Raw genomic sequence first — 27,829 nt, forward strand, 5'->3', positions numbered from 1 at the left:
TTATATATTTAAATCTACAATATTAGTCGATGCTTCTTGATGAAGGTCCATGTACTGTTTTTCTGAGGGCATGCTTAAATTCCCGATTCCTCAGGCAGTAGATGACTGGATTGAGAAGTGGTGTTAGGACTGTGTAGACAACAGACACAAGTTTATTGGAGTTAAAGGAGGTGAGAGCCCTTGGCCGGACATAGATAAAAATGGTGGCAGAATAGAAAATGGTGACTACCAGAAGGTGTGAAGCACAGGTAGAAAAGGCCTTGTGCTTCCCTTTGGCTGAAGGTATGCGGAGAACTGTAGAGATTATGCAGATGTAAGAGGTGACAGTCACAAAGAGTGGGCCAATGAGAATGAGTATGGCAAGTAGGAAATCAATGAGCTCAGCCAGTGACATATCAGTGCAAGCCAAGTTGAGAAGAGGGGAAACATCACAGAAAAAATGGTTGATGATGTTGGGTCCACAGTATCTCAGGCGTGAGATAAAGAATATCTTCCCCATGGCAATGAAAAAACCACTCAACCAGGATCCAGCTGCTAGGCGGATGCAGACGTTTTGACTCATAATGGCTGGGTAGCGCAATGGGTTGCAGATGGCAACATAGCGGTCATAGGCCATAACAGTTAGAAGGACACACTCAGTGCATGCCAAAGCCAGGAAGAAGTACAGCTGAGTCATGCAACCGGTGAAGGAAATAGTCCTCTTTTCTGTCACAAAGCCAGCAAGCATCTTGGGGACAGTGACAGAGACATACCAGATCTCCAGGAAAGAAAGATTACTCAGGAAGAGGTACATAGGCTTATGAAGTTTGATGTTCACCTGGATTAGTACAATGATCACCATATTCTCCATTATAGTCAGTGTGTAGGCAACCAGAAACACTGTGAATAGTGAGAGCTGTAGTCTCAGACCTCCAGGAAAACCTATCAGGATGAAGTCATGCACTCGTGTCCAATTTGCCAATTGCATCTCAGATAACTTGCTGATGTCATAGAACAGAAAAAAAATTCAGAATGAAGATGTTGCTGCTTTTAATGCACACAGCTTGTTCAAAATCAAATGACATTTTGAGTGCCAAATACAAAATATAGGTCACATAACTTGGGATAATGAACTTTGTGACTTTCTTATTCAGAAACCTTGTTTCGTAGGCTAAAATCCAGATGGTCAGAGAAATCCAAACCATAGGAAGCCAGCATAATTTATCCTCGGGTTATTTAAGCTAGTGTAATTTATCTCTGTTGCAGACTCCATTCAGAAGCAGGGCTACTGACAGCTGAGCCAGACCAAGCCTGGCAGAGGGAACAAGCCTCTAAAATAGACTGTTATTTATACCACCCTTTGTGGCAATGTAACTTCTGCTGAGTTGCAAGGTTATGTGACTGAGCTGACCAGAGTTTAAAATATGGGTAAATCTCCCCCTGCCCTGTCCCACCCCTTCCACTCTCCTAGAACACCACTTTTTGGGGACTTACTCAGGATGGGGGACTTCAGACAGTATAGGTGTGGCTGAACACAGGCTTAGCAGGAGATCTGTATATCCCAAACTCTGCTCTTCCTGCGAGATGTTGGGTTTGGATTGCTTTCTAAGTCCCACTGAAATCAATGTAAAAAATTAGCCATCTTTTGGGATGCTCCCAAATGTCATTCTGCCCAATTATAGGATGGTATTTATATGTAGTGCTACTCAAAGTAGACCCATTGAAGTCAATGATTTAAATTGGATTCCTGCATTGAGTAGGCAGTTGGACTCGATGTCTTATAGGGCCCTTCCAACTCTACTATTCTATGATTCAATTATGATGATGATGTATTGCCTGCCCTTCACCTTGAGGTTCCAGATTGAACAGATTGAAATGCAGCATTAAAAATAATTAAAAAATAATTAAAATCAGCTTAAAATCACATCACAAAAATATGGCTAAAAATATGACATGACAAATGTAAGTTCATTAATTTCAACGAGTCTACTCTGTGTAGGACTTAGTTGAACACAGCCTGCAATAAATAATTATACATTGGTTCATTAGCATATTTTAATGTGGCTGTTAGTTCAATACTTGATGGTTTACCTTTAGATTTCATCATCCATGCATTAGATGAAATAAATGACATACAAATAGAGTTGCTACAGGTTATTGAGACTGAATCTGTCCAAATGTTGACAAACATTTGTCAACACATACGGAAAACAAAAATATTACCCATAGACCAGAAGCTTTCAATATATATCCCAATTCCAAAGAAAGGGGATCCCAGGGAATGCATTAATTATCAAACTATTGCCTTAATATCCCATGCAAGTAAAGTAATGCTCAAGATTCTACAACAAAGGCTCTTACCATATATGGAGAAAGAAATACCAGATGTCTAAGCTGGATTTAGAAAGGAAAGAGGCACCAGAGATCATATTGCAAACAAACGTTGGATATTGGAACGGAGCAAAGAATTTCAGAAGAAAATCACAGTGTGCTTTATAGACTACAGCAAAGCCTTTGACTGTGTAGATCATGAAAAACTATGGAATGCTTTAAAAGAAATGGGGGTGCTACAACATCTGATTGTTCTGATGCACAACCTATTCTCTGGACAAGAGGCTACTGTAAGGACAGAATATGGAGAAACCGATTGGTTCCCCATCGGAAAGGGTGTCAGACAGGGGTGTATCTTATCTCCCTATTTATTTAATCTATATGCAGAACATACCATATGGAAACCAGGATTGGAACAAGATGAAGGCAGCTTGAAAATTGGAGGGAGAAATATCAGTAATTTAAGATATGCAGAAAATACCATGCTACTAGCAGAAACTAGTATTGATTTGAAACAAATGCTGATGTAAGTTAAAGAGGAAAGCACAAAAGCAGTACAGTTGAATGTCAAAAAGACTAAAGTAATGATAACAAAAGACTTACGTAACTTTAAAGTCAACAATGAGGACACTGAACTTGTCAAGGATTATCAGTACCTTGGCACAGTCATTAACCAAAATGGAGACAATAGTCAAGAAATCAGAAGAAGGCTAGGACTGGGGAGGGCAGCTAAGAGAGTACTAGAAAAGGTCCTCAAATACAAAGATGTATCACTGAACACCAAAGTCAGGATCATTTAGACCATGGTATTCTCCATCTCTATGTATGGATATGAAAGTTGGACAGTGAAAAAAGCGGATAAGAGAAAAAACAACTCATTTGAAATGTGGTGTTGGAGGAGAGCTTTGTGCATACCATGGACTGTGAAAAAGACAAATAATTTGGTGTTAGAATAAATTAAACCAGAACTATCACTAGAAGCTAAAATGATGAAACTGAGGTTATCATACTTTGGACACATAATGAGAAGACAACCTTCACTAGAAGAGACCATAATGCTGGGAAACACAGAAGGGAGTAGAAAAATAGGGAGACCAAAAAAGGGATGGATTGATTCCATAAAGGACGCTACAGACCTGAACCTACAAGATCTGAACAGGGTGGTTCATGACAGATGCTCTTGGAGGTCACTGATTCATAGGGTCACCATAAGTCATAATTGACTTGAAGGCACATAACACACACACCATGCATTTATTTAAAATATTGAATATCCTACCCTTCAGTTAAAAAATAATAATCCAAGACAAACTGACTATATAATTAAAACAATAAAAATGGTGCAACTAAATATTAACTTGTAATGATCATATACACACTTATTAAATATAAAATAATTTCTAAGTAGACATGTATAGGATTATGTGGTCAGACGAAAATCCTGTACAAGTGTAATTGGGAGTAAGTTCTACTGAACTCAGGAAACTTACTCTAAGGAAACCTACAGGAAATAGGCTCACAGTCCAAAAAGATGATCAGCTTTTAAAGAGAGCCAGAAACAGATGTACATTTCTAGCCACATGAAACAGTGTTTGGCACCAAAAATAAATTCTGATGCACAGGGATGGAAAGATCTGTCAATTTTAGTTTTCTCATTTTTCCAATCTTAATTCAGTTCTCCACAATTCTGCAGCAATTTGTGATTTTTTTTAAAAAAAGTCTTCATGAAAATTCTCCAGCATTTTAATGTGAATATCTCCTACTACACACATTTTTGTATGCAGTTTCAGCTAATACCTTGAGAAGAGAAGATTGAGGGGAGATATGTTAGTATTCTTCAAATACTTGAAAGGTTGTAACACAGAGGAGGGCCAGGATCTCTTCTCAGTCATCCCAGGGTGGAGGACACAGAATAAGGGGCTCAAACTACAGGAAGCCAGATTTTGACTGAACATCAGGAAAAAAATTGTAACTGTTGAACTAGTTACCTACGGAAGCAGTCTCTCCAACTGTGGAGGTATTCAAGAGGCAGCTGGACAGCCACATGTCAGGTATGCTCTGAGTTGGATTCCTGCTTTCACTAGGGGGTTAGACTCGATGGCTTTGTAGGCCCCTTCCAACTCTATTATTCTATGATTCTAATATACATGTTATTGTAAGCATTTTTCCTAACACAATGCATTCTGTTTGTTATAATCACTGGTACAGTATATTCATCTTTTTTTAATGTGGGTGTAGTGTTTTGCCAATGCACAGTAATGCAAGTAAAACACCACTAAAATATCATGCTCAAAGAATTATGGTACAATGAAAAATGTGGAAAATCTGCTAGAAACGAATAGGCCTTACTCCAAGTCAGACCATCTAGCTTAGTATTGTCTGCATTGACTAGCAGTGGCTCTCCAGGATTTCAGAGTGTATGCACTATACCTTTAAAGCACGTTCAGAGCATAGACCCCCCCCAAATTCTAGGAACTGTAGTTTGTTAAGGGTGCTGGTAATTGTAGCTCTGAGAGAGTAAGCTAGAATGACCATGATTCTTGGGGGGGGGGGGAGAGAGATGTGTTTTGAATGTGTTTTAATGGTATGGTGAGTACATAGCCAGAGATTGAACCCACGACTTTCTGCATACAAAGCTGATCCTCTATTATAGAGCTATGACCCTTCCCTAACATCTTCATCTATAAAATCTTTGTAACATAATTTATAATCTAATTGGTGATTTATTACTTGATCGTATGATCCTATACATGTCTACCCAGAAGTAAGCCCTTCCCTGAGTTCAGTGGGACCTAATCAGTGGGTTCCGTGGGTTTTAGACTGCTAATTTTTAAAATAAAATGAATTTAAGAATGCTGAATTTTGGTTGAATTTATGTTATTTTACAGACAAAAAAGTTATATACTCAATGAGATGAATATGGATCAACATTTTCTAAGGAGTAACGTATCACAGTCTGCCTATAACCACTTGGTAAGCCTGCCATCTATACTGGTAAATTTACCACTTGATAAGTGGTTTTCTGCATTAGTGATTGAACTAATGCAATGCACCTCACTGTGCTCCCTTTATGAAAACCCCTGATTTCTGCAAGCTGCTATAAATTTCATTTGCAGAGAAAAAATTGATTTTAAAATATGCATAACATGAATGGAATTGCAATAAATAAAAATATGCACTGCTTCAAAACCAAATATTGTTTATCAAGCATCAAAGGAGTGATTCTTTCATCCAATTTACAAAGGGGGATGGGGAATCATAAAACTGCAGATGTGGAGGGATGCATGCATTACAAATACCTGTGGATGTTAATTTTGAGATATACTTACACAGAAGCAGTCAAGAAAAAGTTTGAAGAAGTTCTAGCTTCCAAAACAAATGGCAAAAAATATGTGGAAGTGGGTAAAGCAAAAATAAAAGAAAAAGAAATTATAATCAAAAATGGAAATTCTTTTGCCATCGAGAAAGAGGTATAATTGCTCAGAATGAGTTGAGTGGTTGATGGTAGATGGCAGAAGAACAGAGAAGATCTATGTATAAAGTGATATTAGCTGGCTGGGCTGAGAATCACACCTCTGATTACTCTTTTATAGATGTGCCCATCACACAATGATCGGAAAGTTTCTATGAATTTGCTTTGGTCTCCTTTTCCTTTCTCCCTTTCTTGGGTCACTGCCCTTGGAACAAACTCCTAAACCAAACCTCTCTGAGAAGAGTATTTCACAAAAAGTGGGCACCACAACTGGAAAAAGCCCTCTGTGGCTATATGCTATCCCGGAGATTAAACCTGGGATCTGCAGATGCTCTACCACTGAGCTATGGCCCTTTCATAATATCTTCATCGCTAAAGTATTTATCACTTAATATAAAGATCCTCCCCTATGTTGCCACCTGCTGTCTCACTTCAGATGGGTGGGGTACCCAGATGAGGTTTGAGAGGCCACCCTACCCCTTCTTGCCACTTGGAATGCTAGTATCCCAGGTTCCAGTGACTCTGAGAGATATTTATTATTCTATAAAATGGCACTGGCCAGGGAAGAAGGAAGCCAGGGAGGAGCTTTCAGTCCTCCTAGGCCTTTAGATATCATTCTTTGCTGCCACTGCCACTGCTCTAACCATCATTGAGAGGCCAAATAAGTGAAGGAGGAAGGGATGGCAGGGCAGTCTTTAGTATGGCAAGGGATCAGAAAGGGCATATAAAACCCTGTTGGGTTCCTAATGATACGTGGTATGGTGTAGTGGTTACAATGGTGGTCTAGGGCCAGAGAGAACCAGGTTAAAATCCCAGTCACAGTCTCTCAGCCTAACCTACCTCATAGGATTGTTGTGAGACTAAAATAGGGAGAGGAAAAACTATGTACGCTAGCTTGATCTTCCTGAAGGAAAGATGTGATATATATGTAACAGTAACGATGATGATATTATTATTATTATTATTATTATTATTATTATTATTATTATTATTATTATTATTATTATTTATGATTGTGACATGTGTTCTCCATTCTCCCCTGCTTGGCAGTTTCTGCTCCTGTTTCTATTACTGTTTCTCCAAAATCTTTACTTATGAAGACCAGCCTCAACAAGTGTCATGATGGCCAGTCATGGCACTGCCCAATGTCCCTTGGTTCCTAGGATGCCAGTGGGGTTTCTACACACATTCCAATTTCTCCACAATCCATCCACATAATACAAGTGCCCTTGAGGAGGGCGCAGAGCAGGGCCAATAAGGGATGCAGCCTGGAGAGAGGGCATGTGGCCTAAGGAACTTCCCAAGGGCCAGGCAGACAGGCCTGGAGGGGCACATTCAGCCCCAAGACCTGAGGTTCCCCACTCCTGTACACAGTACTGAATTACAAGGACCACTGGATTTACTCAACATATGGTAGATTATTATCAGGGATGGTTCACATATGCAAGCGCAGCTGGCATATTATTTCCCATGCACTTGCTTCTGTGAGTATATGGTTGAGTGGATCTGCACTGTACACAATCATGAATGAGTGAGCCTTCCCTTTTCCCATGTATTCTATCATAAGCACCTCTTTAGACGTTGCATCTCACTCCATAAGACTCTATCACTGGAGTCTCCTATCAAGAGAAAACACAAATGTCTTCAGAAGGGGGAGATCAAGTTTTCCCCTCCCATCCACTCATTCATGTTAAATCCCCAATTTACAGCATAACATAAAATTGTCAGAGGCCAGCCAGAACCTGCCACAATTGCATTTAGTTATGTCTCTAAAAATTGTGGTCAAAACAACTTTTACTGGCAAATCTGCTCTTTCCACGACAATATGAGAACAGCAACACAACCATTCTTTGAAGTTCACATGTATCTACATCTTCTGATGCAGTTCTCCAACCAAAGAATGCTTATAAAAATGTGTCTATTGGGGAAAGTGTGCATAAAAATAAACCTGTTGGTGAAAATAACATAAATTTCATTATTTTAGGAGAAATTGTTTGAAAAAATGTGTACTTTAAAACTGTATACAAAAATGGACATGTTAGGAGAAATTCCACTAAAATACTGAGGATTCATGAGGATTTTTTTTAAAAAAAATGCAGATTGCTGCAGAAATGTGGAGAACTGAATTTAAGGTTGCAAAAATGTGAAACTGAGAGAAATGAAATTGAAAGATCCTTCCATCCCTGTTTATGGGTACATAGGGAGGAGGGGTTGTTATCAGTGAGGTCAGAAATAAATAAAATGTATTTAAAAAAAACTGCAGGCAGTCTCCATTCAATGATGATTGTGTATATATATATATATATATAAAATTAATGGATGAAGTTTGTAAAATACTATTTAATGTTGACTGTCATTTGCTGTGAAATGCAAATCAGTGCAGATGGTGAACTGCTAGACATTGTTAAATATTAACTGTAACTGCATGTCAACTGCCAAAGATTAAAAACTACAACAGATCCAATGTTGTTGGACCTAACTGAGACATGTTTATTCATTTCAATGTATTTACTCTGAGTAGGACTAGTATGTGACACAACCCAGGGAATTTGCAATTTTCACACCAGGAAAACTTTTCTTGATTCCCATCCCCCTTTCTTGCCCTGTTTACTTTCCCTTCCTTTTCCAGACGCCTTCTGCTTGCAGATTGCATGATTCTTGCTGCTGCTACCTGTGCCTACTCTGGAATACTGATATAATTTTTGTCAGTCAAAAAAAAGTGTGTGCCTAAAGGGTGGAAATGCACTGAATGCTGGGATGCCTGTCACGTCAGCCACTGCAGCTAGCAAAAAACTCCTGCAATTTTCTGGGTTCCCAAGTTTGCGAACAGATTATTTCTGGTATTATTTATCATGACAATTAGTGCTAAAATTGCATTATATGCCACTAGAATTCCAGAACTAGGTTGTACGTCATGTGGAAGATCAAATAATAATGCACAAATTACCAGGTAAGAAATAGTCAGAATAATGGAAAAAAGTGCAGTGTGAAAGCAGCTGTAGTCTGTGCCTTTGTCTGCAATATATGTGCTGTTCAAATAAAACATTTGTAGTTGTGCAGAGACAGCTTGTGTTCCGTGACAGTACTTGTGTTCCAAGAAACATGCAAAAAAAAAAAATCCTTATGTCAGAAGCATTGTGGGAAACTGAAATGGTTCCAAGACCCAGCTGTCCAGCACTGCTCAAACTGTTTGGCCAGTTTCAAGGGTTTGGGCCTGAGCAGGTATTGGTAGTGGACTCTGTCAGGGTGATAGAGCCCTGGCAGATGCCCGAGAATCCCTGATGCTGACACTCATTATTTTAGTAGTCCACCCTGCCCCACTGCCCACTTTTATTAAGCCCAGGAAATAAAGGAAGAGATTGCTTAAATAAAAGTCTTGAAAATTCTGGGGTTCTTTGGAGAACACTATCACAGAAACAAGGCTTCTGCCTGAAATCCTAAAGTTCTAGCCCATCTAGAAGTAAACGAAATGCCCCCATTGGGACCAATATGAGAAACTGATGCAAGGTTTTTTTTAGAAACCTGCTATAGAGAGTCTGAGAATTTGATGTTGCCCATTTCATGCATTTGGGTGGATGAGCATAGACTTAAAGTGAAGAGGGGTTGATCATTATTGTGATTACAGTCAGTGGGGGGTGGGGATGTAAGGTTCGAAGGAAAACTCCTCTCTGAGTTTTAGCAATACAGTTCTTTACAAAAATACATAAAATACACAGTGCATACAATGAGATAAAATACCAATTTAAATACAATTGCATAAATATGTGTTTAAATACATATTCAATGCATATTTAAATACATACTTAAATATGAATTATCATATGGATGGATGCTTGCTTTTTAAAAATAAATAAATCACATATTAATTAGGAAACAGAATGGAACACAATTATGACTGTGCACACAAATTAATTTTCAAGGGAAATCCTTCTTTCATTACATAGGAAACCTATCTCTCCCAGGTATCTTTACGGAGAATAAGTAAGAAAGAAAAGGAAAAAAAGAATTATTTTATTTTTCAGAACAATCCACCACAAAAAAAGAAAAACAAAATTAAAAGTGGATTTAAAATATTCTTGGTTTTTTTTTCAGATAGGGAAAACATGATATAAACTGTTTAGATAAACCAAATACAGTTTACAATCTCAAAAATCTTCTCCACATCAAGTGTCCACAAAAAGTCCCTATTGACTTTTCAGAAGCTGGCTTTATACATTGTGCAGAAGTTAAATTGAAACAAGACAAATCTCTTAACTTTTCCCTTCTGAAAATAACTGCTATCATAGTATACTATATGAAGGCTGGTGAGTCTTATCAGATTTTGTCGCTCATGGAAAAGAGCCCTTTTTGGCCCAGAGTCCTTCTCAGAGCTTCTTTGACATCTTTGTTTCTGAGGCTGTATATGAGAGGGTTGAGCATGGGGATGACGAGAGTGTAGAACACAGAAACAATTTTGCTGTGCTCCGGGGAGGAGATTGCTGCAGGCTGAGCATAGATAAAGAAGACTGTCCCATAAAAGATGGTCACAGCTGTTATGTGAGAGGCACAGGTAGAAAAGGCTTTTCGCCTGCCCTCAGCAGATTGGATTTTGAGAATAGTGGAGAGAATGTATGCATAGGAGGTGAATATCACCACCGTAGTGATGGCAATGATCACGTTGCAGAGTGAGAACATCACAGCTTCGTTGAGATACGTGTGCATGGTGGCAGCATTCATGACTGCAGGGACGTCACAGAAGAAGTGGTTGATTTTGCTGAGATTGCAGAATTTCAAACGGAAAGAGACACTGGTCTGAATCACTCCGTTTGTACAACCACAGGCATAGGAAGTGGCCACCAGGCGATGACAAGATTTCTTTGACATCTTAGTTGGATAGAGGAGTGGGTAGCAAATGGCAATGAAACGATCATATGCCATGACTGCTAAAAGAAACCCTTCTGTGGTAACAAAGATGGTGAAGAGCATCAACTGGGCCACGCAGCCCTCATAAGAAATGATATTGTTCTTCTCAAAAAAGTTCACTAGAGCTTTAGGAGCAATGGCCGAGGAATAGCAGAGGTCCAGAAAAGACAGGTTTTTAAGGAAGTAGTACATAGGGGTTTGGAGCTGAGAGTCAGCACTTATGATAGCAATCATACCACTGTTCCCAGCCACAGTTGTGATGTACAGCATGAGAAAAGTGATGAAAAATGTTATTTGCAGCTCTGGATGGTCTCTGAAACCCACTAGGATGAAGTCAGTGGCTGTGGTGCAGTTGTCCATAGTAGGTGCCTGAAATAAATGAGAACAACAAACATTTCAGACACAGCAAATGCCCTGTTTGTTGGCCTTCCAACAAACATTTGGCAAGCTGCTGTTGAAAAGAGGATGCTGGACTAGATGGAGCTGTAGCTGAACTTTTCTTAAATTCTATCTGAACAATGGATCATTCTGGTGTGGTTTTCTCTCTCTCTCTCTCTCTCTCTCTCTCTCTCTCACACACACACACACACACACACAGAGAGAGAGAGAGAGAGAGAGAGAGAGAGACAGAGAGAGAGACAGAGGGAGAGAGAGATATATTTCTCACTGCAGCATGGTGATCTCCACATGTTATTGAACTACAGCTCCCATTAACCTTGGCCATTGGCCATGCAGGCTGGTGGTGTGTGTGTGTGTGAGTGAGTGAGTGATGGAGGACACCATGTTGACTACCTCTTCAATTCAAATTCAGATTTATTCTTTCAACCTTTTTTGCCATTTACTATAAAAAGTGCTGTTTTGTTGATGGAGGACACCATGTTGACTACCTCTTCAATTCAAATTCAAATTTATTCTTTCAACTTTTTTGCCATTTACTATAAAAAGTGCTGTTTTGTTTTTATGAAAATGACTTTCCTATTCCTTAAATCTTCTCTTTCATCTCAGTAGCCAGCCTCACATACAAATTGTACTTTAATGCAGTAACTAAATATTATGTTCCTGAACTTCCACTATCTTAAAGCTAATTATTTCACCCTGTCCTGTTCTACCCAAATATAAAAACTACACTCATATTTAACTCATTTTCATGTTAATTACTTAGGTTGGTTCAGTTTTATTGCTTTAACCATTAGGATAACATAAACCTGAACGCAAAGTATTTGCAACATACCAGCCAATCACTTCTTTAAAACCAGAACATGTTTAATCTCTGCAGCCCAAATGCATTCAGACTTGGGGTTTATTGTGCTAGTTTTACTGATTATAATGGTAGCACCTCATTTCTAATGTTCCTTTCACATTGCAGTACCTGTTGCCTTATGGAACTGTGGCATATCACCATGTCATGCTAGTTTTTGGTCATGCCAGTGTGTGTGGTATGACACAACAATGAATGCCATTGGACATAACAGTACTCCGCCATATTTTCTGCCAATGCACAATCCTGTTCCCCCATAATTCTCTCATGAAAACAGCAGGAAAGAACTGTGTGTTAGTATACCACCACAAATTTCATCACTTTATTTAAGAACATAAGAAGAGCCTGCTGGATCAGGCCAGTGGCCCATCTAGTCCAGCATCCTGTTCTCACAGTGGCCAACCAGGTGCCTGGGGGAAGCCCGCAAACAGGACCCGAGTGCAAGAACACTCTCACCTTCTGAGGCTTCCAGCAAGTGGTTTTCAGAAGCATGCTGCCTCTGACTAGGGTGGCAGAGCACAGCCATCATGGCTAGTAGCCATTGATAGCCCTGTCCTCCATGAATTTGTCTAATCTTCTTTTAAAGCCATCCAAGCTGGTGGCCATTACGGCGTCTTGTGGGAGCAAATTCCATAGTTTAACTATGCGCTGAGTAACGAAGTACTTCCTTTTGTCTGTCCTGAATCTTCCAACATTCAGCTTCTTTGAATGTCCACGAGTTCTAGTATTATGAGAGAGGGAGAAAAACTTTTCTCTATCCACTTTCTCAATGCCATGCATAATTTTATACACTTCTATCATGTCTCCTCTGACCCGCCTTTTCTCTAAACTAAAAAACCCCAAATGCTGCAACCTTTCCTCATAAGGGAGTCGCTCCATCCCCTTGATCATTCTGGTTGCCCTTTTCTGAACCTTTTCCAACTCTATAATATCCTTTTTGAGATGAGACAACCAGAACTGTACACAGTATTCCAAATGCGGCCACACCATAGATTTATACAATGGCATTATGATATCGGCTGTTTTATTTTCAATACCTTTTCTAATTATCCCTAGCATGGAATTTGCCTTTTCACAGCTGCCGCAAACTGGGTCGACATTTTCAATGTGTTGTCCACTACAACCCCAAGGTCTCTCTCCTGGTTGGTCACCACCAGTTCAGACCCCATGAGCGCATTTGTGAAATGAAGATTTTTTGCTCCAATGTGCATAATTTTACACTTGTTTATATTGAATTGCATTTGCCATTTTTCCACCCATTCACTCAGTTTGGAGAGGTCTTTTTGGAGCTCTTTGCAATCCCAACAATTTCTGCGATTTTATGTTAATGCGGTTGCAAACAGAATTTTTCTGGAAGCAATTAACACAGAAATGAGCACTAAACTTCCACTATATTCTGCTAGAATTCCAATGTAAAATACCAAATAAAATGTGGACATTCTCAGATAAGGAAACAGGAAAATGCAATAAACTGCCATCTGTATGCAGCCTTAGAGTTGTTGTTATTACTATTATTATAATTTATTACCCGCTCTTCACCCAAAGGTCCCAGGGCAGATTATAACAGTTTTAAAACACATAATTAAAAGCAGTTAAAAAAACCAAAACAACCTAAACAACATAGTAGAAAATAAGGTGGGTCCAAAAAATATACATCTCAGGTGTCAGAGGCCAGGGTAAAGAGGTACAGGAGATAGGGAATTTGTATATAGCCATGACCACTGTGATGAAAGAGAAGACATAAGGATTAGGAAATACTTTTTTTATATAAAATAAATAAATAAACAGCAAATGGCTTAAAAGTTTGAATGAAAAAATGGCGATTTAAATAAACTCAGTTCAAGATTTTACATAAGTCGGTACAAAATTGCCAATTAACCTTTTTTTAAAATGAAATGAAGGTAGACAAGGTCTCACAGTTCTTTGGTGCACTCAGGACAGTTTTTTTTTCCTCCTCACACTCTTTGGAAGCAGGCAACTCAACGAATAGTGGCAAAGATCCTCAATTTGAGTTTTATCATAGAATCGTAGAGTTGGAATGGACCTATAAGGCCATCGAGTCAACCCCTCTGATCAGTGCAGGAATCCAAATTAAAGCATAACTGACAGGTGGCTATCCAGCTGCCTCTTGAAGGCCTCCAGTGTTGGAGAGCCCACCCCACCCCTAGGTAATTGGTTCCATTGTCATGTCATTTATCGGAGTAAAGGAAGCAGAACTTATATAGAATCAAACCAAATGCTTCCTCTACTACTGAAGATGGCAGACGTTGTATGCTACTCAGTGTTTTTCTTTATCCAATATTAGTGGGCAAGCTTCTAGATTTAGTTTCTAGATTAGATTCTAGTTGTGGAAAATTGCCATCATATTATGCTGCTTTTGAAAGAATTGCACTGGCTTCCAAGGGGCCAGTTAGATACCAGACTGAGTGCAAGGTGCTGGTGCTGGTGTATAAAGTCCTGTAGAGCTTGGGACCAGAATACCTACAAAATTGCCTCAACCCTTTTATACCCAACTGGTCACTGCACTCTGCAGGAGAGGGCATCATGCAAATGACATCGTATCAGGAACAGTGAAATCCTATCCAAGTCTACTCAGAAGAAAGACTTATTGAATTCAAGTGAGGCTAGGACTGCAGTCTAAGGTTAAGGAAATAGATTTCCAAAAACCCAAATGTCTGCATGAAATAAATAGGATTCTGATACAATGTATTGACACCACCACCAGCAGCAGTTCCACCTGCTTTTGCTGAGTTATACAAATATGAAATGGTAAAACTTACACCAAGAAGCAGTGGGGCAGGCAGAAAGTCCAACCCCATCAATGGACTCTGCAAGAAAGCTTCAACAATATCCTCTGCAAGAATTTATAGTATACGAAGCTTTACAAACCTGTGGGTTAATTTATTCCCTGTGGTTTCAGCAAATTCACTGCCTGCCAGCTATAAAAAATGTACGTTGCATTATCAAACTAAAGACAATTTATTACTCAGAAAATACTGACTTCAAATTGCTTCATACTCTTTTACATAAACATTTTTTTCAATTTAAGTGTCACATTAAAGTTTAAGCCTCAATGGACAATATTATACATAGTTACCTAGTTTACCTAGATCCGTCTTCTGTTCCAGATCACAAAGAGAATTGTTGAATGGCAATGCAATCTGATGATGGTCTACTCAGAAATAAGCCCCATGGCGTTCAATGGTCTTACTCCAGGAAAACTTTTTTTTTTTTTGCTGAAGGGCCACATTGCCCTCTGGGGACCCTCTGAGGCCCAAAAAGTGTGTATGGCAAAACACTGGCAGCCCCATATCTCTATATTTCTCTCTCGCACATGCAAACACACCAGAACACACACACACTGCTGGGGTGAGATTTGTATCCATGTCTCCCAATGGCAATCTCAGGACAATTTTCTATGGCTGAAGACAGTTTTCCACACTAAATCTCCCCTGCCCCCTCCATAGTAGAAACCTATTGTGAGGTACTCCATCATATGACAGCAGAGCCTCAATATGGTTGGTGGGAAAACATGTTTTACACCATCGTTGCTACCACATTCTTAAGGGTTTTTGGGGAACATAGAAAATAACTTGGTCCCAGGGTCAGGAGTTAGCCACTCCTCCAATAAAGGTAAAAGCCAGTGGTCTTTCTGGGAATTCAACTCATATTTTCCTTTCTGGTCCCTACACAGGCATCTTTGTGGCTAATCAACTTCCCACATCTGCTGCTGCATGTGGAGAGTTGCCAATGTGTGTGGGATAAGAAATTTGGTAAAAGTGAACTGTACATCGGGCTACCCAACAGTTTATGCACACACTATATTTGCAGACTGATTTTGTTTGCCATGAGCTTCTGTGGCTTTTCCCAATACCAGTTTTTTTCTTTTTAAAAGAAAAAACACACACAACTAATATAATGACATTATAGGTGACAGTTTCAATTGGAACTGCTGAAATGTGTATTGCCTTTAACTTCTGTGGCATTGAGGTGATGATGGTAGCCATTAACATTCATTGTTTGAAAGGCTCCCTTGAATCTGTTGTTGTTGCTTTTAAAAAAAGTATCTCTGTGACTTTAGAAAAGAACTGTGAGCTTAGCTAATCTGCTGTCTCAGGCAGGCAAAGCGTATCTCACCACCAGCACGCTGAAAAACTGATCAAAATGTGTGTTTGTGGTGGGAGAAGGAAACAAAGCTGGTCGAATTCAGACAGGCTAACTGCAAATTCAAGAATTCAGTAGAAAGCAGCACTCGAGACCTGGAGATAAATTGGGTTCAGTTGTCAACTTTCAAAATTGCATCACATAGCTGATCTCAGGGGGGAAATCATCTGCACAAGCCTCATTTAATTATGCGTGGGGAAAAAAATCATTTCCTCTTCTTGGCCCTGAGGCAAGATACTTACTTGATTGGCAAATTCCTGGCTCATTTACTTTTGAATAATAACTTTAAAAAATCACAGGCAATCATCAGAAAACCCCCAAAAAGAATAACATTATTTTTTGGTAATAGAAAATGTCAAAATAGGAAAATCAGAAGCTAATGAAGTGTTAATTCCAATGGTCCATAACCAGCTTCCAGTTCATTAAATGACAACCAAGCCAGCAACAAACTGCAAAGTACATCCCTAGTGAGTGGTGGAGATTTATAGGTTCCTATAAATTAGTGATGATTATTAAAATCGATCCATAAACTAAGAAGATGTGAAAAGTCCTCTCAATTGGATTTTTCAGTTGGAGGTCCAGCAGCTTGGTTAGTTTCCAGGTTCTATCCCACCTCACCCTAACCCTGCTATTTCTTATACTTATTATTGTTGGATGTTGTATCTGGCACAAGCAGATGCCCAGGATGCAGAACAGTATAGTGACAGGCTGGATGCCAGTTGAAGCAATGAGCCGGACAAGCAATAAGTTTTAAGAGTCACTTTACTGACAATATATCACAAGCTCTCTCTGTACAAACTCCTCGACCCCCACACTGACTGGCCAGATCTGCTAAGTCTTATAGATAAGGCCAGCTGGTTGCCTTGGATACTTGTCCTTGAGATCTGCACGGACTCTGTGCTTCTTGGCCTTGTAACTCTGCTGTGGAAAAATACATTCAGGCACTCTTTCTTTGCCAACACCCCCCACCTATTTTTCCATAGCATAAACCTTTATCATTTACATTACATCTTTCATGTTTCTTCTAACTTTTGTTATCACAATTACAGTTACATTTCTTGCAGTCACTTAAATTACATTTCTCCACATGATACATTTCTTTTCTTCAGTTTACATCAGCATCATTTGTAATACAGTTACTCCATTGCAATCTCAGCATCATTTTTATTACATTTATTTCAGCAATTATTTTTCATGATTCCCATCATCCCACTTTCGCTGTCATACCTACTTGATTTATCAGTTTTAAGAACTTGTCTTCACTTAGTGGTTTCGTCATAACGTCAGCCAGCATATCAGCAGTGTTACAATAAGTTAATTCCACAAACCCTTGTTTAATCATTTCTCTGACATGGTGATATTTGATGCTGATATGCTTGGTTCTCTTGGTGTGTGCTTCTGACTGAGCTAGCTTAATGCAGGTCTGATTGTCCTCATATATTTTGATTGGTTTGTCTATGCCTTTTCCAATTTCAAACAGTAGATGGTCGAACCAGGTAAGTTCGTTACAAACCAGAGACAACGCTATATATTCAGCTTCTGAACTCGATGTAGCCACTATAGTTTGCCTCTTACTGCACCAATCAATCACTGAATCATATAATAGAATGACAACACCAGTAGTAGACTTGCGGCTACTGGGATCGCCAGCATGATCCGCATCTACATAGCAGCACATACTCCCGTGTTTACTGCTGGACAACACTAGACCTTTACTGCTAGTACCTTGCAAATACCTCAGGACTCATTTTATTCCTTGCCAATCTGTCTCAGTAGGCTGTTCTACTTTTCGACTTAATTACAAATTACAAATGTCAGGTCTTGTTACCTTAACAAGATATTGCAACTGTCCTATGATGTGTCTGTACCTAGCAGGGTTTTCGCAAGCTGTCTCTGTGGTTTCTTGTTGAAATGATGTTGTCATGGGAGTCCCTACTGCCTTACATTCAGACATCCCACATTCTGCTAGTATTTGTTTTATCTTTCCTTCCTGTTTTAACACGAAACTCCCGTCTGAACCCCGTATGACCTCTGTACCTAAATAATGACTTACAGGTCCCAAACATTTCGTTACCACATGTTGTTTCAGACTATTATGGAACTCTCTTTCGTCTTCCTCCCCATGGGAAAAGTACAGGATGTCATCTACATAAACTAGGCAGTATGTGAGCCCCCCCTTTGTTTCTTTCACATACACACAGGGGTCTGCCACACAACGCTTGAAATTCATTGACTGCAGAACATCATCTAATTTTTTGTTCCAACAGCGCGCACTCTGGCGCAGACCATAAAGGGATTTCTGTAACTTGCAAACTAGACCTGGCTGTGTTTCACATCCGGGAGGCTGTTCCATATAGATTTCTTCTTTTAACTCCCCATGTAAAAACGCCGTGCCGATGTCATAGTGGCTTACATGCATGTTTTCTATGGCAGCTATTTTTAGCAAAACCCTGATTGACTCATGTTTCACCACGGGAGCGAAAACTGCATCGTAGTCCGTCCCGAATTGCTGTGTAAAGCCCTTAGCTACTAGGCGTGCCCTATACCTTTGTATCTGTCCTGTACTCGACTGCTTACGTTTAAATATCCATTTACACCCTATAGCTTTCTTCCCTGGGGGCAGAGGTACTAGCGTCCATGTGCCATTTTTTCACATTGCTTCCAGCTCCTCTTTCATCGCTGCATGCCATTCATTCTGTTCGGCTATGGGTAATTGTTTTATATCCCCGAGGCTTGAGGGCTCTTTGTCCTGCTCTGTTTTATTAGCCACAACATCAGCATCAATCACTGGTGTCTGTGCTTTCACTGACTGCATTAGGTTAATCCCTATTGAACCTCTATGTGTCCTGTCTGTGTCTTTACTGAGGACTCTCAGCTGCATATAGAACAGTGACTTCTTTACTATCCCTTTCATGAATATTTTTTCTCCTCTCATAATATGCACTGAACCCCTTTTGAACATTACAATGAACCCCATTTCATTGAGTTTCGACACAGCCATAATGTTGCTTTCAATGTCAGGAATAAACAGCACATCTGTCATTATTGTATTAAAACCTGCTAATTTCACTGTTCCTCTACTTTTGATAAGTTTCTTAGATCCATCAGCCATTATTACATGATCCTCTACGTCACAAAATGTATGAAACATGGATTTATCTTTGATTATACTATTTCTTGCCCCACTGTCAATTGCCCATAAATCTTTACAGTTATTTCCCTGCTCATTGTTAATACATTGCTTATTCTTACTAGCATAGATCACCTGTACACATGGTTTTCTTCCTCTTTCTCTTCTTCTTGCTTCACAATTCCTTTGAAGATGTTGCTTGGAACCACAAAAATAACATGCCTTTTGTCCATACAGTCTCTCTTGTGCAGCTTTGTTGTTCTGTTTTTCCACGTTGTGTTTAGACTCAGTCTTTTCCTGCTTTGTCATTTCTTGCCTTCTTTGAAATTCTTGTAAAAGTTTGCCTTCTATATAATCCATATTGAGATTGGCATCGTCCATTGCTTCCAAAGAGCTCACCAGACTATCATAACTTGAATCTAGTGAAGATAGTGTGATATACACTTTTCGCGTTTGAGAATGTTCAATTTCACGTTCTGACAACTCAGTAAACAGTCTGTTTATTTCCAACAAATGCTCTGACATGGTTGTATCTCCAGATAAGCGCATCTGATACAATCTTCTGGCAAGATATATTTTAGAACTAGCAGTCTTTTTCACATGAATATTTTTCAAAGTTTCCCAGGTTTCCTTTGCTATTACTGCGTCACGCACGTGCAGTAATTGAGAATCATCAATAGCAAGAACAATTAACGCCTTTGCCCTCTCATCCAGCCTTCTCCAATCTGCTGGAATTGGCACTACGGCGGGTGGGTCTTCTGCGATTACATTCCAAACTCCTTCTTTCACTAGAAAAGCCTGCATTCTCTGTTTCCAAGTGCCATAATTTTTCCCTGTCAGCCTTTCCAAGGGAATCCCGGCCGATAACGTAACAGACATACTTTCACTTTTCACAGTTCACCGCCTTTGTAATTAGAGCTTCTCACCTCTGTCCTTCAGTCAGGTTTTTTTTCCCCACGGCTCTCTCACAGCTTTCAGCTCAGCTTTCGGTTTCTCCGTCTCTCTGCTGTTTTACTCGCTGGTCTGCAGTTCTGGCTTTTCTCTGCCGCTTTTGTGCAATCCTCAGCACCAGGTAACCATCAGCACCAGGTAACCATCCTCTGCTACCACTTGTTGGATGTTGTATCTGGCGCAAGCAGATGCCCAGGATGCAGAACAGTATAGTGACAGGCTGGATGCCAGTTGAAGCAATGAGCCGGACAAGCAATAAGTTTTAAGAGTCACTTTACTGACAATATATCACAAGCTCTCTCTGTACAAACTCCTCGACCCCCACACCGACTGGCCAGATCTGCTAAGTCTTATAGATAAGGCCAGCTGGTTGCCTTGGATACTTGTCCTTGAGATCTGCACGGACTCTGTGCTTCTTGGCCTTGTAACTCTGCTGTGGAAAAATACATTCAGGCACTCTTTCTTTGCCAACAATTATTGGAAAGGAAGTAAAGAAAAAAAACCTCATTTCAACCTCCCTTGCCCACCACTTTTAAAACTTGTGTGTGCATGCACTCCACATAAGCATAGGGGATTTTTAGGGGGGGGGAGGCATATAGGCTCAGAAGAGGTCCTACGTATACAGTTGGAAGGTACTCAAATGACTATTGTTGCTGGTTTTAGACCTTGCTGCCACTTTACTTCTTCCTTCCCCCAGAACTGGGGATCAATTCAATTCAGTTCACATTAGGCAAGTCTACCTAATTCATATTTCAATTCCTTGAAATAATATGTGAACCAAAACCCAGTCAATCTTTGAAAGTCATACTTCTTCAAATTTTGCAATGCAATTCTCTACCCAAGAAAAGTATCTAAAAATGCATATACTAGGTAAAGTGTGCATTAAAATGCATATATTAGCATCAGTAATATAAGAATGCATTCTGTTAGGGAAAATGTATTCCAAAACATTGTGTATTAGGCAACATTGCCAATAAACCTGTGTATTCTAAGAGAAATTCACATTAAAATGCTGATGAATTTTCATCTTTTTTAAAAAAACAAAACAAAATTGTAGAGAATTGAAATTAAGATTGGAAAAATGAGAAACAGAAAGAAACCAAAACTAAGAAATTCCCCTATTAGTATATGACAGCTAGGTCCTTTCCTCACCTTTTCAATAGCAACTACAGTTGAGTGGAGGATCATTATGATCAGTGGTGGCTTGTTAGGGAAGTGGAGGTATGGGCATCCTCTCCATAGTGGTATCCATAGTGGTGGCACTGCACTCATCAGGATGGCTGTTCTCATCAGAGTGCAGCATTACCACCAGAAAAATACCACTGCCTCTGCACACTCTCATAAGCCACTGCTAGTTAAGATGACATCACTTTCAAAGATAGGCTGGGAATGTACAGCCCTTATGGATTGAGTAGCCACAATGTGCTAGCTTGGCTATCTAATTGATTTCCTTTGCTTACTTGAGCCAAGCAATCGCACCGCTGCTGCCAGACCTACTACATCACCCTGACCAGCTCTTGCTCTGATACGTCAAGGGCACCTTCATCTAGTGGTGCCAAGCAGCAGCCAACTGGAGAGTTAGAGGCCATGTATGTGATCTAGGCCAACACTAGGACAAATATTGATCTCTCTTTGTTAACAAAGACCTCTCCTTAGCAACATTTTTCAGATAAACATATGTCCTACCCCACACACCCAAAGGCACACATGTACAACGAGCCACGCTAAATTTGATCATCAGATGGAATTTTAGTTATGATTTCCTTTTCATTCAAAGGACAATATGTGAAAACTTGTCCATCATGGATGAATTTTAGAAATACATGTTTCTTGAGGAAACTAAAGGAAAACTAGAAACTAACATTCAAATGCTATGAGATGGCTTAGTTGGAAGTACATTAACCCATTATTGTGAACAACTTGCGAGTATTCAGAAAAGTAGATTTTAAACATTGAAATCTTTTCTTCTTTTCTTCTATTTAACATTGTTGGCAATCTTGCATACATTTAAGCTCCTTAAATCCAATTGGCTTCAGGAGGATGGAGCAGCCAGTTATAAGTAGGACTGTAGACATTATCCACTGATGATATGTATATTAAAGCTGCAATCCTATACACACTCAACTAGGAGTAAGTCCCATTGAACTCAATACAATTTACTTCTGAGCAGACATGTATCAGTAGACAGAGTTAGAATCTCTATATCAATGGAAAAAGCCTCTCCTTCTAAATTGTCTGTTCAGAGCTTCTTTCACCTCCTTGTTTCTTAGACTGTAGATAATGGGATTCAACATTGGGATGACAACAGTGTAGAAAACTGACACCACTTTCCCTCGATTAGGAGAGGACATGGCCCCAGGTTGGGCATACATAAAGAAAACCGTCCCAAAGAATAAGCTTACTGCCATTAAATGGGACGTGCAAGTTGAGAAGGCTTTGTGTCTCCCTTTAACAGATGGTATGCGTAAGATGGTTGTAACAATGTAACCATAAGATACGAGGACAATTATCGCTGTGGTCACTATGATGAGCCCGCAGACCACTAAGAGCACAATTTCATTCACAAACGTGTCTGAGCAGGAGGCCTTCATGACAGCTGGGACATCACAAAAGAAGTGGTTTACTTCAGTTGGGCCACAAAATGACAGACTGAATGTAAACCCTGTCTGGGTGCAGCAGTTGACACAACCAAAGACGTAAGAGATACACATAAGGCCCACACATCTCTTTTTGGACATAATGGTATGATAGAGCAATGGGCTACAGATGGCAATGAACCGGTCATATGCCATCACAGCTAGGAAAAAAGCCTCTGTGGTTCCAAAAAGAGAGAAGAAGAACATCTGACTTGCACACCCATTGTAGGAAATGGCTTTGTTCCCCGTTGCAAAACTCACCATGGCTTTGGGAGTGATGACAGAAGAGTAGCAAATATCCAAGAAGGACAGGTTCTTTAGGAAATAGTACATAGGAGTATGGAGTTGGGAATCAGAACTGGTGATTATGATCATGCCAATGTTCCCCACCAGGGTGATGATGTACATCAGCAAAAAGAGCAGTAAGAGAACTATTTGCATTTGTGGCTGGCCCTTAAAGCCCACCAGGATGAATTCAGTGATCTCAGTATGATTTTCCATGGCTTAATTATCACAAGATGGGAAGTCAGTATGAAGTGTCTTCTTCCATTATTTGTGTGCTTGCAAACATCAGAAACAAGTGCTTTGGTAGACAATCCCCACAGTGGCATATGCCAAGGGCACAGGACATAACCTTGAGCCAACACTCTACTGCTACTTTGCATCAAAAATATAGTTGCTTTGTGAAATTATGGTAATGAAAACCTGAAAGAGAAGCCAAAAAAGAAAAGAAAATATTACCAGGTCCTGACATTAAGGTGCTTAAGAGTCCCAGAAGCAACAAGGTGGAAGGGATCCTCAAATCCATATTGATTCTGTAACATAGAGTACTTCATATGTAAGCAGTTAGAAGAACCAACAAATCACACTCATCCAGATATCATTATCATTATGTTGTATCCATCAGTGTCACTCAGCCGTTGGTAAGGATAGTCTGATATATTCAGACAAATTAACTGAAAAATAAGTACATGCAAAGAAATGCAAACAAGCAAAGAAATTCAAGATCACCCATTACATCTCCAGAAGGCTGCTGCAGACAACATGTAGATTTGCTACAAAGCAGTGGTAGGGTTTTTTTTAAAGCCAGTTTGGTAAAAAAAACATACATGTTCAACAAAAGAAAAAGAAAACTGATAAACACAGACAACCGTATTTGAAAACCACTACAGCTAGAGGTTGGGAGTCCTAGTTTCAGGTGATTGTAATGAGCCCTCCTTAGCTGTTCACTCAGCTCCTGAGGTGTTAAGTGTTGTTTTATGAACAACTGCTTAGCAGACATACTCTAAGACCAGATGCAGATGATGATAGAAAGGGATGTGGAGAAAGAGGAAGGCAACATTACCAGTAGTCTGGGCACTTATGTAGAAATATACGAAGCTTTTTTTCTTTTCTTGTCTGAATTTCAAAATTTATTTTATTTCATTATTGCAACATTACAATTCATTAAGATTCAACTAAAACAAATTAAAAAATTTAAAAGGGAAAAAAATCCCCCTTTTCCCTATAAATTACAATCTGGAACAGATAAAACATAATTCCGTGTATATAATCAAAAGATATTTTTGCCTTATTCATTTAGAAGAGTACAGGTGTGCTAAATTACCACAGCAATTTGATCCCTGTATCTAGGGAATCGGACTTTATAATTGATTAACTGACCTCATTTTCCCCCTCACAAAGTTCTATTCTTCTTTGCCATGCTTCCACATAAACAGAGTATTGGGTACCTGCATGTATCATTATTTGTATATAATGTCCTGCCACATTGCCAAAAATTGATCTTGTGTAGTTTGTCCCCAAGATACCCTCAGCATATGATATATTTTCTCCAGTAGGGCTGTTTACCAGACTTTCTTATTCCAGCTATCTAAACTATGGAAACTGAATGCCTTCCGATGCTTCACTATCAATGTCCTTGCAGCTGCCAAGAAGCTTCTTTATACTGAATCAGACCATTGGTCCATCTAGCTCAGTATTGTCTACACCAGCCTTTCCCAACTAGTGGGCCACCAGCTGATGTTGGACCACAACTCCCATCAGCCTCAGCCAGCATTGCCAATGCTCAGGAAAGATGGGAATTGTGGTCCAACAACATCTGGGAAAGCTGGTCTACACTGACTGACAGTGGCTCTCCAGAGTTTCAGGCCTCTCCTAGCCCTGTAGGAAGATCTCGAACATTAAACTGTGCACCTTTTGCATGCAAAGCAGATGCTCTATCACTGAGCCACTCTCCCTACATAAGAGAATGTTGTATGAATGAGATATGTGAGAAATGTGAAATAAAACATGCATGTATTATTAGTGAATAAATACAGATTATACTATGCATAAATAAATCTGGATCTCTGCCATCTTTCATAAATTTCTCTTCTTCCATATATACAATTCTTACCTTGTCAGCTGTTATTTCAGACAATGTATAGTGTTGCTGATTATATTGCAAGCTGAGTCTAATTTACAATTACTTCCTTTAAAGCATGAAAAAAAAATTGACCTTAGTTACAGAGGTAAGCAACATTCTTGTGTCTTACTGCCTGAAAGTATTATGGTCCTTATAAGGAGACAACCATTCAAATTCTTTCATGCAGGGCAATGACATTTTATGGTGTTCCAACAACCTCATTCATAAATATATTTGTTTATTTCAACCTGAATTAATGTAACATTCAAGAATCTAGAGTCATTCTGTCTCTTCCATCGGAACAATTCCATGCTTCATAATCCCCCTCACAGATACTTCTGTCTCTGAAACAAATCAGAAATATTCTTTTTTTATGCTATCAACATATTATTTCCGCACCTACCTATGAGACAAATGAGTCATGGCAATGTTCTTTCTGTGTTCATCTTTAATGCATCTGTAAATAGTCCTATAACACTTGAGAAACAGCTACAAATCAAGGTCAGTCTCTTGAGTATCATTACGTTTCAAGATGCAAGGGCTCCTAGTGGGACTAGCTTCTAGACATATTTTGTTTTGCAAGATTAGAATATGTCATAACCTCTCAGTTCTTTCCATCATAAGATGGAAGAGGAATCCATTTTAAATGGATTTATACATGGCATTTGACAGATCTAATCTAATTGAGATTTGCTCACATTGGAAAACCTTGTGCATTGAGCACCCTCTTATGTCCAAGTCAAGTTTTTCTTAAAAGCCTGACTAATTATATGTGAAATTATATCCAAATATAATACATATAAAGTATGTATTATATAATATATGTTATTACAAATATAATATATATAAAAGATGCAGTACTATATTTCTGCAGCAAAATTTAAGTATTAATACATAAGTATTTCTATATAGTTATATGAATTGTTGTATGTATTCTTATGTACTGATACTTTAGGAAACCTAGGGTGTATAAGTGTATAATATGCATGTAATGCTATATGTATAATAATGTATATAATAATACATGCAATATACCAGAACTATTCATATTTTAACAGAATCAGTAAAAAAAACTCATCTCTTCAAGTTTTGTTTTAATGTATTTTAAAGTTTGTTTTCATGATGTTTTAAAGTGCTTTTAGTATTTTACCCCTGTTAGAATCAGGCAGGCAGTGACTTTCTGATCAGAACAAAAGCTTTCCTGGACCTTCAAATGTCCCTCTGCATGTGATCCCAGTTTGGCATGGATTGATATTAAATCAGTTGCCACTCCAGAGTCTTGGGGATCTTATCAAGGCCAGCCAGGCTGTGGATGCCATCCAAAAAAGGGGATAGTTTGGCTGGAACTGGAAGGGAAGGAAGGAGGATGAGCAGGGAATCACATTTGGGAAGTGTATTTTGACAGGCATGTTGATGATAGGAGTCACTGAGAAAAAGAAAAGGAATGGATAGACAGAAAAATGGCACCCTGGGCTCCTGCTGGGAGGAAGGGCACGATATAAATCAAATAATAAAAAGATTTTTTTTTAAAAGCATGGGAGACGGGAATTAGAAAACAATCTGTGTAGATAAGCTCAACATCAAGATTTTAAGAACATTTTGTCCCTAGATGCTTCAAATCTTACAATAAGCAATCTTTATTGTTCCTATCACATTTTAAGGCCCCAATCCAGGGAAGATTAGATAATCATTAAAATGAAGTTGGTCATGATGAAGGACAAGTTAGTCACTCGTGATGAACTTAGTCACACTTTCAATGGGACTTAAATGCAGTTAACTTGCTTGAGAATGAAGTCAATGTGTTAATCTGTCAAACCTATCAAACAGTAGAATCAATTGCATATGTCTGAGGCCATGTTCACACCACACATTTATTCCACTATTATTCCAAAGAATCCTGGGAAGTGTAGTTTGTGAAGAATTATTAGGAGTCATCTATTCAGACCTACAATTCCCTGAGTGGTTTAACAATAGCCTCTCTTTCGAGGGAACTTGAAATTTATAACCCCACTTAATTTTTTTCTTAAGAACTTCTCCAATGCTCAAATCTCAGTCTGGATTGAAGGGTCATTTTCCATATAGGTCTAACTTTTGTTGTAATTTAACTAGAGTTCCTGTTATACTGAGAGAGCCAGTGTGGTGTAGTGGTTAAGATGTATACTGCTTATATATCATTTATCTAAGCACAAATTCTTGTCTGAATGAATTTCAAAACGGGATGGGGGACACCAAAACTCCGTCTATATTTTGAAGCATGTAAATTTCAACATATTATATTGTTAACCCAAGAGAACCCTATGGATCAATAGGTTGAATTAGAAAGGATGAAAGTACAAAAATCAGTTGCATAATTATTTATTTTATAAACATAAACATTAGGTTGGATTGAAAATGAATTTACTTTAACAGTGTTCAAAATTTGGGCAAGAGAAGTTGATTTATTTTCTCTTAGAGTTTCCCCTTTCCTCCCAATAGGTAGGCATTATGATGCCAGCAACTGGAGATTTAGAGATTTATGTAGAATGAGAGACTTTTACAATATGGGCAAGCTGTTAACAATAGCAGACATTGCAGCTAAAATAGGACAACCTGTGGTTATTTG

The 27,829-nt window shown here is 39.1% G+C and overlaps 3 protein-coding genes across 3 annotated transcripts; all 3 read right to left on the reverse strand.

Moving 5' to 3' along the window:
- On the reverse strand, positions 1 to 967 carry LOC133367962 (olfactory receptor 226-like). The gene is given in 2 exon segments (XM_061592048.1): positions 1 to 49; positions 51 to 967. Coding segments are annotated over 2 exon segments (966 nt in total).
- Positions 968 to 10,096: 9,129 nt separating this feature from the next.
- Positions 10,097 to 11,044, reverse strand: LOC133367963 (olfactory receptor 9S13-like). The gene has a single exon (XM_061592049.1). The coding sequence runs from the start codon at positions 11,042 to 11,044 to the stop codon at positions 10,097 to 10,099; it is 948 nt and encodes a 315-aa protein (XP_061448033.1).
- An 11,347-nt stretch (positions 11,045 to 22,391) lies between these two features.
- Positions 22,392 to 23,324, reverse strand: LOC133367964 (olfactory receptor 9S13-like). The gene has a single exon (XM_061592050.1). It carries the CDS (start codon positions 23,322 to 23,324, stop codon positions 22,392 to 22,394), a length of 933 nt encoding a protein of 310 aa, XP_061448034.1.
- Positions 23,325 to 27,829: the final 4,505 nt, after the last annotated feature.

This window comes from Rhineura floridana, chromosome 11, assembly GCF_030035675.1.
Source record: "Rhineura floridana isolate rRhiFlo1 chromosome 11, rRhiFlo1.hap2, whole genome shotgun sequence".
Classification (NCBI taxonomy): Eukaryota; Metazoa; Chordata; class Lepidosauria; order Squamata; family Rhineuridae; genus Rhineura; species Rhineura floridana.